The sequence below is a fragment of the Pterocles gutturalis genome, unplaced genomic scaffold (genome assembly GCF_000699245.1).
Source record: "Pterocles gutturalis isolate BGI_N339 unplaced genomic scaffold, ASM69924v1 scaffold15729, whole genome shotgun sequence".
Taxonomy (NCBI): domain Eukaryota; kingdom Metazoa; phylum Chordata; class Aves; order Pterocliformes; family Pteroclidae; genus Pterocles; species Pterocles gutturalis.
This window is the reverse complement of record NW_010133483.1, coordinates 28,337-41,936: the sequence shown is the minus strand read 5'-3', so window position 1 is coordinate 41,936 and position 13,600 is coordinate 28,337. Positions and strand designations below refer to the sequence as shown.

Sequence of the window (13,600 nt, the reverse complement as noted above, 5' to 3'; positions counted from 1 at the left end):
TCAGCCGCCCACCTCCGGGCGCGGGCGGCCGTGGTGAGCCAAGGGGTCCCGTCGCTTTGCTGGTGATTATGCATGGTCGGCCCCGGGCCGGTAGTCAGAGGCCTTCGTCCAGAGGCCGTCGAGCGGGCGGCAAGCCCTCCTGCCTCTCTCCTTCGGCTGATGTCCCCGCTGTCCCCCGCGTAGGCTAGAGTAAGCGGAGAGCGTGCTCGTCGGGACGAGGGAAATCTACAGCCATGTATTTTCTCAGCGGCTGGCCCAAGAGACTGTTGTGTCCTCTGGAGCCCCTGGAGCAGCCTCTTCACATCCAGACGGATCCCCAGAGAGCTTTCTTCGCAGTGTTGTCCCCATCTCAGCTAAGCGTCTGGTACTGCAGAGTGAGTATCCGGCCTCCTGTTAAGCCCTCAGACCCTGCTCTCCCAGCTGCAAGGCTCTCTGATCTGTACAATGTTTATTTTTTCCTTCCTTTTCTAGAAAGGGCTGCAAAATTTGGGACTTAAGCCTACAGAATACATCATCAATTGTGAATCAGAGCAGCTAAGCAACAATGTTTACTGACAGCAATGTAGTGTTAAGGAAATATGTAAGGTCTATCTACTTGGAGTTAACACCTGTTATTCCTGAAAGTGAGACTTAGAACGAACTTTTTCTTTTTGACTTTAAATAGCGCATAAGCTTAATATAAAGAGTGTTTGTAGCAATACTTTTTTTTTTTGCCAATACACTTCATGTCTTCTGCCTTCGTATGTTCTCTGTTTTATATAAAAGAACATACGAACGTAAGAGATCTGAAACATGTTTTTTATAAAACACAGCAGACTATAACATTCTGTTTAATGATATAACACTAAAGTTCACAAATTTTTAATGAAAAGTTTTGAAGTTTTGTGGCTGTTAACAGAAGAATTGTCATGGCTTTTGCATGAAAGTTGCAGCTTTGTAACATCCAGTTTGAGACTACGTGAATAATTGACATTAAGTGCCTTGCTTTTAATTCACTTGACTTTCGTGTGGCAACAGAAATGCCGTTTATCAGTTTGATTTGATGCAGTCAATGAAACAGCTGTGATATTGACTTCAAATTTTGATGCTGGATCCTTTTAAATACCTAGATTAAACCCTAAATCTGTCTATAAATATCTCCAACTCCAGATAATTTCTAAAGGTCATCTCAGATTACAGGAGAAAACTAACAATCCAGTTTTAGAAAGCTGCTACTGAAAGGTATCAAATGACAGTCATAGCCTTAAAATAATGTTTTAAGTTATAGTGAGATTTCATCACTTTGCCTTGTGTTGTGCTCTGTGTGGCCTTCCCTTAGTTCCCGGGTGGGGGGCTGATGCTGTTTTTTTAACCTATACAAGTACCTAATTAGGGCATGTCTGCCCAGTAACTATGCTGTGTGAACATCATCATGTGGCCTCTGTTTTCTTAAGATTTTTGGCATGTAGCATAGATAAAGTGTACGCTCCCCTAGTTTTTGCCAGTTGTTAAACCTGTAGTTGTAGTCTGTCAACAGAGCGCAACTGAATTTTTTTTTTTCCCCCAGGAAAATACATTAAAAAAGAAAAGGCTTGTAGAATTCTTTTCAAGATCTGCCCTATTGTCTAGAACGTAGTTTACTTTATGGTCTGTTCCTGAGGATGACGTTCATTAACCTACCTGCTTGGACTTGTTTTGAAATGTTAAATGTTGTCAAACTGGCTATAGACAGAGCACTGAAGAAATTAATTTGATGCAGAAAAGTTGAGCAAACTTACAGGTCATTAAAATGTTTTAAATACATTTTAATTAAGTATGTAATGGGTGCTTTTGAGGAAGGTGCTGACTTTGTCAGGCTTGATCACTGACTGATCAGAGTCTAAAAAGTGTGTTACAATCTCACCACCTCTGTGGACATCTGACTGTTAAGTCTTGTAAGACAAAGGTTTCTGTTAAGCACATTTTTTAAGAGAATCTCTGGCATTGTTTTTATGGATATAGCTTGGGTTCTGGGTGGTTGTTTTAGTTTATTTATTTGTTTTTGAAGGTGAAGTTTAAAATCATATGTTGGACTTTTATAAAACAAACAAATCGTTGCATTCCAGAAAATGTTTTCATTTGTCGGAAATGTCTTTGAAACAAGGCTAAGTTCTGGTCAGGTTGAACTAGTTCAATTTCTTGAAGTAGAAGAGCTAATGCTCTTGTTAAGACTTGTTACTATCTCAACTCTATATGAAGGGTTTCGTGTAAGAATGAAGTGATGAGGCTGGTAGAATTCTTTGAATTTCAGGAACAGGGAGCCCTTCGAAATACTTCCAGGTGTGTCAGTTTGCTTTCAGTATGTGTATTTTTCAAGTGAGGTGGTGATGTTTAAAGCTTCTTTCCACCTATGGTGCACTGAGAACTAATAGAACTAAGGGAAAGTTTATCCCAAAGTGTGGATTGTTTTTTGGTTTTGAAACAGTGTAGGTATTAAGATTAGAAACTGGGGTAAATGGTGCGGGTAAAAGCAGATGGAATTGTGTTAGTGTTTTCTAGCCAAAAAGTCCTTGACTATTTTGCATGTTATTTTGTAGGGAGAAAAGAAAAACTGCTGATCAGTGTTGAATGTTTCTGATCACTGTGAATTGTTTTTGAGCATACACACCCAATATGTGTATTTATTTTGAATTATGTGGATGTTGTACTGTACTAGTATGCACATTATCAAGCATACACAACACAGAAATTTAAAAAGAATGAAATAAAGCTGAAGTAAACACATTTTTTAAATTTTACTTTATTTATTAATGGTACAGAAAGTGTTTGCTATTGTATACCTATGGATTGTATTAAAGGCATCCCACTTCAGAGACAGCTGTCCCAAGTGTTTTTCTTAAATCAGAGGAAATTTATGTCTAGGTACCTCAGAAGATTTGTTGACACTAAGAGCCAATGAAACTGTTTTTATTGGCAGCATTGGAAAGCTTCTCAATGTTTTCATTCTGGTAACATTAAATACTTGGATGTGTGAAATGAGAAACCTCAATTCATGGGAGAAACTTTCTGAAATGCTAAAATGAGGCAATTGAGGTTTAACAGATTGACTTGGGAACTAGAGGTGAGGTTTCACAAGGCAGCTGTGCAGTCCCAAGTGTTGTGATCTTTCTTGCTTGCACCTGTATTTTAGTGGCTCTTATGGTGTACTGGTGATGACTTTTACAGGGTTGTTCAGCTTGCTGAACAACTAGAAACCTGTTTTTTTCCAGCTGATGAAGGGATCAAAAGAGCATTGTAGTTGGCTCACTGAAGGTGTTGCTCCTTTAACAGTAGTGGCTTTTAATTTTAAATTAGTTTGGTTATCTCATGAAATAAGAGCTTGAGGCAGTACAGGGAATTCTAGATGTTCACCCACAGGGCTTTAGATATTAAGGGAAGATGTATGCAACTGAGGAAGGAGGTATGATAGATAAGTGGATTTCCCCCTGTAAGTCACAGAATCATAGAATCATGGAATAGTTTGAATTGGAAGGTAACATGGAGGTCATCTAGTCCAACCCCCCTGCAGTAAGCAGGGACATCTTCCACTAGATGAGGCTGCCCAGAGCCCCATCCAACCTGACCTTGAATGTTTCCACGGATAGGGCATCTGTCACCTCCCTGGGCAACCTGTTCTGGTGTTTCACCACCCTGAGCATAAAATGTTTCTTCCTTATATCTAGTCTAAACCTCTCCTCTTTTAGTTTAAAACCATTACCCCTTGTCCAATTGCTACGGGCCCTGTTAAAAAGTTTATCCCCATCTTTCTTATAAGCCCCCTTTAGGTACTGAAAGGCTGCAGTCAGGTCTTCTCAGAGTCTTGTCTTCTCCACGATGAACAACCCCAATTCTCTCAGCCTGTCCTCACAGGGGAGGTGTTCCAGGCCTTTGGTAATTTTCATGGCCCTCCTCTGGACCCGCTCCAACAGGTCGATGGCCTTCCTGTGCTGAGGACTCCAGAACTGGATGCAGTACTCCAGGTGTGGTCTCACCAGAGCAGAGTAGAGGGGCAGAATCACCTCCCTGGACCTGCTGACCACGCTTCTTTAGATGCAGCCCAGGATACAGTTGGCTCTCTGGGCTGCAAGTGCACGTTGCTGGCTCGTGTCCAACTTCTCATCCACCAGGACACCCAGGTCTTTCTCTTCAGGGCTGCTCTCAATCTCTTTGTCCCCCAGCCTGTATCGATACCGGGGGTTGCCCCGACCTGTGTGTAGGACCTTGCCTTTCGCCTTGTTGAACCTCATGAGGTTTTCACAAGCCCACTTCTCCAACTTGTCAAGGTCGCTCTGGATGGCATCTTATCCCTCAGGGGTTACAGCCGCACCACTCAGCTTGGTGTCATCCACAAACTTACTGAGGGTGAACTCAATCCCATCATCTATGTCATTGATGAAGATATTAAACAGCACTGGCCCCGGAACAGACCCCTAAGGGACACCGCTTGTTACTGGTCTCCATCTGGACATTGAGCCATTGACCACTACCCTCTGGAAGTGACCATCCAACCAATATCTTATCCACCAAACAGTCCACCTTTCAAATCCATGTGTCTCCAGTTTAGAGAGAAGGATGTTATGGGGGATCATGTCTAAGGCCTTGGAGAAGTCTAGATAGATGACATCTGTGGGTCTTCCCTTGTCCACTGGTGTGGTCACTGCCTCATAGAAAGCCACGAAGTTGGTGAGGCAGGACTTGGCCTTGGTGAAGCCGTACTGGTTGTCACCAATCACCTCCCTGGCAGCATGGCTTCCAGGAGGACCTGTTCCATGATCTTCGCAGGCACGGAGGTGAGGCTGATAGGCCAGTAGTTCCCAGCATCCTCCTTTCTACCCTTTTTAAAAAATGGTGCAATGTTAGCCTTTTTCCAGTCACCAGCAACTTCGCCTGACTGCTGTGACTTTTCATATATCACGGAGAGTGGCTTGGCGAATACATCAGCCAATTCCCTCACGACTCTCAGATGCATCTCATCTGGTCCCATGGATTCATCCATGGTTCTTCAGGTGGTTGCAAACATGAGCTTCACTTACAGTGGGTGGAGCTTTGCTCTCCCAGTCTGTGTCTTCTGGCCCATCCGCTTGAGTGGTGCAGGAAGAGAGGTCGCTAGTGAAGACTGAGGCAAAAAAGATGTTACGTGCTTCAGCTTTCTCCTCATCTGTTGCCATCTTGGCAGCCTCTCTCATCAGAGCAGGTACACTCTCTTTGACCTTTCTTTTCTGATTTACATACCTGTAGAAGCCTTGTTATTCTTAGCATCTCTCTCCAAGTTCAGCTCTAGCTTGGCCTTTCGTACCTCATCCCTACACAACTGGGCAGTGTCCATATACTCTTCCCAGGACAGCTGACCCTGTTTCCAGTGCTTATGCATTTTCTTTTTGCCCTTTAGTTTGAGCCACAGGTCATGACTCAGCCACGCTGGTCTCTTGCCTGTCTTACCAGACTTCTTGCACCTGGGGATAGAGAGCTCTTGCACACTATGGAAGGCATCCTTAAAGATCTGCCAGCTCTGTTCTGCCCCGTTGTCCGTGGGGGTAGTTTCCCCGGGGATCCTTTCAACTAACTCCTTGAAGAGCTGTAATTTTGCTTTCCCAAAGTGCAGGGTCCTGACTTTACTCTTTGCTTGACTCATATCCCTCAGGACTGTACTGTGAACTCCACCAGTATGTGGTCGCTGCATCCCAGGCAACCTCCAGCCTTGATGTCCCCAGCTAGCTCGCTCATACTGGTGATCACCAGGTCAAGTATCGCATCTACCCTGGTAGGTGTGTCTGTTACCTGGCTTAAAAAGTTGTCTTCAATACGTTCCAGGAATCTCCTGGATTTCCTGCAGCTTGCCATGGTACTCCTCCAGCAGATGTCCAGGTGGTTGAAATCCCCCAGCAGGACAAGAGCCTGCGAGCATGATGCCTCTTCTAGTTTGAGTAGGAAGGCTTTGTCAATTGCCTCCTCTTGATCAGGGGGCCTGTAGTAGACTCCAACCACTAGGTTCCCTTTGTTGCCTCGGTCTCTCACTTTTAGCCACAGGCTTTCAACCTGCCCATGGCTGTTCTTCAGAGACAGCTCTTCACAATCTGTCCATTTCTTGATGTAGAGGGCAACTCCACCACCCCTCTTCCCTTGCCTGTCTCTTCTGAGAAGCCTGTAGCCATCAATAGCTACACTCCAGTCATGGGATTCATCCATGGTCATAGTTTTCCAGCAGCACAGTGGCTTCCAACCTGTCTTGTTCGTTGCCCAGGCCACGTACATTGGTGTAGAGGCACTTCAGTTGGGCTGCGGCTGTGTTGCCTTTTCTGAGGAACACCTCTTTGTTCCTCTGAGGTGTTTCCTCATTGTTTCCTTGTTGGTTTGTGCCACCTCAGCATCCCCCTGTTTCAAGTGTACTGCAGCGTGCTCAGTACTTTCCTGGGCAACAGGCTGAGGGCCGTCGCTAGTACTCTGTCCCTCTGACCTTGGCTTGTCCTCCCGCATCTTGTTGTGTGTAAGCCTGATATTATCCCTTCCCCCCTTCCAATCTAGTTTAAAGCCCTGTTTATGAACCCTGCTAGTCCCTGGGCAAAGACCCTCATCCCCTTTTGGACCAGGTGGAACCCATCTATCTGAAACTAGCAAGCCCGGTGCAGTGAAGGCCTTCCCATTGTCAAAAAACCCAAAATTGTGGCAGTGACACCAGCCATGGAGCCAGTGTTAAGAGACTGCACATGTTTTTCTCTGTCATTGGCCACAAGTGAAAGAATAGAAGAAAAGGTAGCTTGTTCTCCCGATTCCTTTACTAACTGTCGCAAGGCTTTGAATCTCTTTTGATTGCCCTAGGACTATGCATTGCAGCTTTGCCTCTAGCCACATGGAAGAGCAGTAGGGGGTAGCAGTCTGAGGGCCTCACCAAGCTAGGAGGTTTCTTAGCAATGTCCTTTACCCAGGCCCCAGCAAGGCAGCAGACCTCCCTATGAAGAGGATCTGTCTGACATGTTGGACCCTCAGTTCCCTTTAGAAGTGAATAGCCTACAACTATCACCTGTCTTCCGGATGGAGGGGGGTCGTGATACAGGGAGTAGGTCTTACTGATCTCAGTGGCACCTCTGGAGTAGCTGAACCATCTTCTGTGTCGTGGACTGACTGCTCTAGCACATCCAGAGCTGCATGCCTGTTATTTAGAGTGATATGAGGGGGCGAATCAGGCAAGGAGGGGGTTTGTCTGCTGCCCCAAGTATGGACTTCGTTCTGTTTGTTCCATCTCATTTGAGCTGCTGCTTGCAGCCTGTCAGGACGAGGAGGAAATGGCATTCCCTTCTGTCTGTCTTTGTTTTCAGTTGTTCTACCTGTATCTGTAGCTGTCTCTTCCTGTGTTTGTCCCTTGTTCATGCCTTCTTTTCAGCTGTTCGTCCTGTGTCTTTCTCAGGGAGGGCAAAGCATGGTACCACCATGCTCTCTCTTCCTCAGCCTCCCTGATGCTCCTCAAGCGCTCCACTTCCTCCCTCAGTGCTACCACCATGCTGAGCAGGTTGTCCACCTGCTCGCACCTCACACAGCCAGACTCGCCACTGTCACCAGTTACCTGTGAGAGTTTCTGGCACTCAGTGCAGCTAGAGGCCTGGACAGCTGCGTGTTTCCTTAGAGGCTCTGTCTGGGTGGCCACATTCGTTTTGGCAGCAGCGGAGGACCTGGTTTTCTGCTGTGTGGACATCATAGTTAAGCCCTTCCTGAGAAAGTGGTGGCTACTGACTGGACTCGCCTCCTGAGGTGACTGCGCCCTGTCTGCTCTCCCTGCCTGCGCCAACTGCTGTGCTGTGCCATTTGCCCATCCCGGTTGCAGCACTCCCTAAGGCTGCCTTTTGAAGGAGTGGCTGCTGTTGCTTCTGGCCCTGGCCAAGCTGAGTCAGCTGCCCTCATGTGAGCTGCCCGCTCCTGGTGGGTCTCTGCGCTCCCCTGTGGTTTCCTTGGGTTTTCCTGGCTGGGGAAAGTCCCCTGGTACACCACGATTCCCTGGCTTCGGTTCGCTTCAGGTTGTGCCTTCACCGTAGGCAGTCCCCTCAGTGAGTGTAAGTGTTGAAGAGGGAATTGTGTGCAAAAAGTATGGCCTGATGATGTAGTTCGGTGTACGAATATAGTTCAGCATTTCCTTTCTTTAATCTTAACACACTTATGGTAATGACAGGAATAAGTACTAGCCTTAAATATTTAACGAAAACTCCTGGAGGTTGGTGGACTATTTGCTATGACTCTGCCAGTCAAAACCAGTTTTGGAAGCTCTTTGAAGCCAAGAGTAGCTTGCCCCAGCTACTCATTTTGAGGAGCATTTCTTAATTCCTTGGTGCTTATCAGCTTATGAATTATATCTACCCTTGTTTTTAAACTTTCCTGGTTTTTTTATGATGGTCTGATGCTGAATCAGATCACCCAAATGGAGTATAAGCTTATGGGAAAGCATGCATGTCAGAATCCTAGGTTGTCAAATAATCTCTTTCCATTCTAAATGCTGAATAAGTCTGTATTCAGACAGCTCTCGTAACTCACTCTTCTGGGCTTTTCAGTCTCTAGCTGTTTCAGTGTAAGACTTGAGTTCAATATGCGCTTTAAAACTGAACATACCGAGTATTTAAACAAACAGGACAAAACAGGGGACTGTGCTGCTGTTAGAGAAATGATCTCCATAACCTGGAATTTTGGCATGCTGTAAAAGGAGTTACTTGGGATACCAGTGCTTATAGTTCATATGATATACAAATAAATATATTTTTTAAAATGCAATTGTTTTTGTAATATTTTTTAATTGCAGATGGCCATTAAAAGAAGAAAAATGTTTTTTCACCGTGCTTTTAGGATTATGCTTTCATCTCTGAACTGTAAGCAGAATAATTTACTGATTATTGTACGTGGCCTTTTCCAAGGCAGGTTTAGATGCAATCTCTGCATCGTTTTTCTCTGTAATGTAATTCCAAAATGGGCAACAGACATCTTGGTAATGGTGTAAATGTTTGTGTGTTGTGAACAGATACCAGTTCGAATTAAGATGTCTTGCCTCTTCCGCTGTTTTTTTCCTTAGTAATTTAACCCCTTAGATGGTGACCTCTTAACTGATACTCATCAGACATTTGTCTGAGAAGGCCGTTTCTTTTTATACACCAATAACAGTAACAGTTGTGCTGTTGCTTCTGTTATAAAAATGTATTTGTGATTGCATAATTAAAGAAATGAGAAGTACCTGTTAGACTGATGGATTTGTTATGTGAAAGTAAAATTGTCATGGGAGTATGCAGTAGGCCTTACCTAGTTTTCAGTGTCTCCTGTATTACTATAAAATAGATGACCCCTGAAAGACATATCTGGGTTACTTGCATGAAGAGAAAAGCATTCTCAGTTACGAGTTTTGACTATCCAGTTAGTTGCACATAACAGTCATTTGCCAGTATGAGATCAGAGATGAAGTCAGAGAGTCTGTTCTCCAACACATGCAATTCCATTTAATCCAAATTTAAGCACTTGGCAATTAATGGGGCTGGGGAGCAGCAAAGTTCTATAGAATATGGCCTTTGTTACTGGCAAAGTTTTTGAGCAGTAGGGTAACTGCTTGGGAGAGGTAGTGATTGACAGTTCCGATGTCCTTAGGTTTTTCGAACTCTTTCACAGTAGCTTATGAAGCACAGTATTGGGAGCTGTGTCTGCTGTGTTTGTTGGATGGGTACTCCGCTGATTCCAAGCTTTCCGGCTGCTTTTAAAACTGAATTAAAGGAGTTATGTTTTTATAATTAACACTGCTTTTGGAAATTCTTTTGTCACCATCTTGTATCTCTGTTACTGACAAAATGGCTCTTTTGTGGTCTTTTTTTTTTTTGTGGTCCTTATTGATGCATTTTCTTCTTCCTTATGCATGCATGCTTTTCTTCATCTAGACTTTCTGGTTTGTTGGTTTGTAAACTTACAAAGCTTCAGCCTTTAAAGAGGAGTCGGACCAATTAATGACAAAATAAAGTGCACAGTGTCACCAGACTTTTGTTCTGTTTTCTGCCAACCTTGTCTTTGTCACAGATTGTAAACTCATCAGAACAGCGCGGTTTTGATCTTTGCCTTGTGCCTACAGCCTAATTAAGCGTTGAAGCACTTGTCTTATAAAACTAAACAGAAAGTACCTCTTGATTCTAAATTAGAGTAATTTTTAATGTCTAGAATAATGAATTGTTAGGGGATGAGAATATTAGGATTTTGACAATTATCCATGGCCATGCAGGTTCTTATATTGATGTTCCATTAAAAAACCCAAACCCATACATAATACCATGTTGTTAACTACTAATACTGATGCATGTGCTCAGCTAATACAAGAATCTTCTTCCTAGATGTAACAGTTGTGAAAAGACTGATAGTCTTCCAGATATTCAGTGTCCAAAACCTATAATTAAATGTAAAAAATTCTTTGTAAAGTAAATTAGTAATAGTGAATGGATGGCATGAAAGATGTGAATCCTTTAAAAGAGAGAAGGAAGTACTAAGGATTGTGAAATATACTTTGTTTTAAAATTCAAGTTCGTTTGGCTTTATAGTTACAATAAAAAAAGCAGAATAAAAAATGGGAGTTCAGAGCTGAACGTGTTGGCTATAGATAGGCTACGCAAAACATTCAGAACTTCTTAATGTTCTTGGGTATTGCGCAGAAATAATTGGATTCAGTGCAACTTTATCAGTATTAAAAAAAAACACTTTTTGCAGTATATAGGAATTTGAGTATGACTATATCAATGGCTTGATGCAACATTCTTAGAATTTAGTCAAGGACTTGATTTTGTGATTCTTATTTGATACAGATATAATAACTACTTCTTTGTTTTGCATAAGCATTTTGGGAATGCAGGTGACTTGCAGGAACATCCGCAGGCCTGAGCAAGAGTATTACTTCATATTTTTACTGATTTTTTGGGTGACTATAAATGGCAGTGTGCCTGTCTTGCTCTCTTTCCTTCCAGATTCAAGTGAGCTAATGGTAAGAGAACAGCTAAAAATAAAAGAGCACTAAGAGGTTTCAGTGGCGGAATGCATATGGGCTGTTACATGTTTACTTCTCAAATTTAGTCCAGTAGTTTTCTATTGTATTTGCTGACTGACTTCACTTGTGAAAGCCACTGTATTCACAGTTGGTCATTGTCGTGGTTTAACCCCAGCTGGCCATAAGCACCACACAGCCACTCATATGTGGCCCTGGTGGGGTGGGGAAGAGAATCAGAAGAGTAAAAGTGAGAGAACAACAAGTGGGTTGAGATAAAGAGAGTTTAATAGGTAAAGCAAAAGCTGCGCACACAAAACAAAACAAGGAATTCATTCACTACTTCCCATTGTCAGGCAGGTGTTCAGCCATTTCCAGGAAAGCAGGGCTCCATCTCACATCTAACAGTTACTTGGGAAGACAAATGCTGTAACTCCTCCTTCTTCCCCCAGCTTTATATGCTGAGCGTGATGTCATATGGTGTGGAATATCTCTTTGGTCAGCTGTCCCAGCTGTGTCCCTTCCCAACTTGTTGTGTACCCCCAGCCTACTCGCTGGTGGGGTGGGGTGAGAAGCAGAAAAGGATTTGATTCTGTGTAAGCACTTCTCAGCAGCAAGGAAGACATCCCTGTGTTATCAACACTGCTTCCAGCACCAATCCAAAACATAGCCCCATATCAGCCACTGTGAAGAAAATCATCTCTATCCCAGCCAAAACCAGCACAGTCATTAGCCTGCAGCAGTCAAACCGCAGAATCCAAATGAAGGAAAACTCATTTTTTTCATTATTTTGTATTCTGTCAAACAAACAATGATTGTACCTCTCTCCAGTTGGTTAATGTATAATTTTCTTCAAAGCTCTTTAAACATCTCAGGACAGATACTTGCTCCTACAAGGGCTGCTGTTCAAGTCTGTACTACTTGTCCTGTTTGAAGATGGCCTGTTCAACATTCATGTTCTTAGTTTAGGGTTTAAATATCTATTAAATGTGCATTTACATCAAATGGGGAAGAATGTTTCTGTTTAGAGAAGTGAAGTGGTAGTATCCCATGTCTAAGCTTGCTGGGAGAGGTTGCTGCAGGGTTTGTATATCTTGATAGATTTCTTCCTAAAAATTACTCAGTGTTCTGAGACTGCTTATGCTGCTCATAGTTATTGCTTAAAAAAAGGAAATGAGAAACATGGTGTATTTGGTCGGGTAGAATTAAGTAAAATAGTAACAATTTTAAATTATTTCATCATGGATTTGGTTTTGTGTGTTGTTTTGTTGTTGTTTTTTTAATTGCATGCTTAGGTATTTTGTCCTTACCTTGATGCAGAGCTCATCTTTCATAGTGGAAAGTCCAAAGGAATTCTTATTGTACAACAACTGATAATGAAACCAAATTAAGTTTTAATGTAGTTTGAGTTGGGTGTCTTTGCTCATGAAGCTAGCTTGCAACCTTACTGTTTTATAAATAGTGCAATTCCTCAATTTCAGTATTGGCCATCTAAAACACATTTGCTTTCAGCTGTCTTTTGTGAATATTGTGATAATCTCACATCAGTATAAAAGGTGTGTTTTAGGCTAGAGGGGCATTGTTGAGAAGCGTAAAGATTTCAGAGTAAGAGCTCCTGTGGAAGGTGCACTTGTGAAAGTAGCCAAGGTAGCTGAATGGTGTGTAAGAAGGGGAGAGGATAAAGTATATTTAACAGAAAAAAGAAGTTCTGTTTTTCTCTTTTCAGTTGCATTAACTGGAGGACTGGAGAATCTGTTTACTCTTTGATAATGATACTGCTATATTATTTTTTAAGGTTATCTTTCCCCTTTTTTTTTTCCTTTTCATCATTTTTGTTATCCTGTGAACATTCACCTCCACTGCTCTGTTCATAAGTGAGTGGCTGCTTCTGTTTTGCCTGACCTTACATGCCTCCTGAGAAGCAAAATGTACTATACCAAAATGCTAGATTTTCTCTGCAGCAGGCTGTGAAATGCTTGATATGCTTCTTACCTATTTTGAGAAGCTTTAGCTAGCTTTAAGTTGCAATTTGATTAAAGAATTACTTACTCAGTTCTTTCTTCCTTAGTCTTCTGTTCTTTCTTCCTTAAGAACTGAAGGTATTTACTTTTGTTCTCTAGACAAATTTTATTTTTTTAAACAACTCTTTATTTGTTAGGTCACTTTCTATGTTTCTGGAATCACCAGTTTCTCCAAAAGCTGTAGCTCTACCATTAATATTTACAGCAAGCATATTTTAAGCACTATAAAGAAGGAGGATCAATACCTTGGCTCATTTGAGACAGCGTGCATATTTCATTAGTTGTGCTTAATTAGATTTCTTCGTAATTTTAGTAGCTGCGTGCAGAATTGTGAAGAGGAGAAAACGTGGAGTTTTAGTGAAAATGGCACGGAGAGCTGGTTTTTCTAACAGAAACAAATGTAAAGATTTAGGGAAAGCGTGTAATAGAATCTAAATCCCTAGGGTTTCTGTAAAGGCTGTGGGTTAAATATCTAAAACCAACCAGAGAAAAGTATCGTACTAACTAGGCCCTTAGTTTTGCTGAACTGTATGTTTAATGGCTTGCTCTGCTGAGGGCAAGTAGTTAAAATTAGGCTGATATACTCCTGTTTATAGAATACAGT

General features: G+C 42.4%; 1 protein-coding gene across 1 annotated transcript in view; it reads left to right on the top strand.

Moving 5' to 3' along the window:
* Window positions 1-233: 233 nt before the first annotated feature.
* LOC104467475 (protein RIC1 homolog) overlaps window positions 234-13,600 on the top strand; it is a 41,584-nt gene continuing 28,217 nt past the window's right edge. Inside the window, 1 exon segment of the mRNA XM_010081260.1 lies at window positions 234-374. Coding sequence (XP_010079562.1) covers window positions 234-374 — 141 coding nt within the window.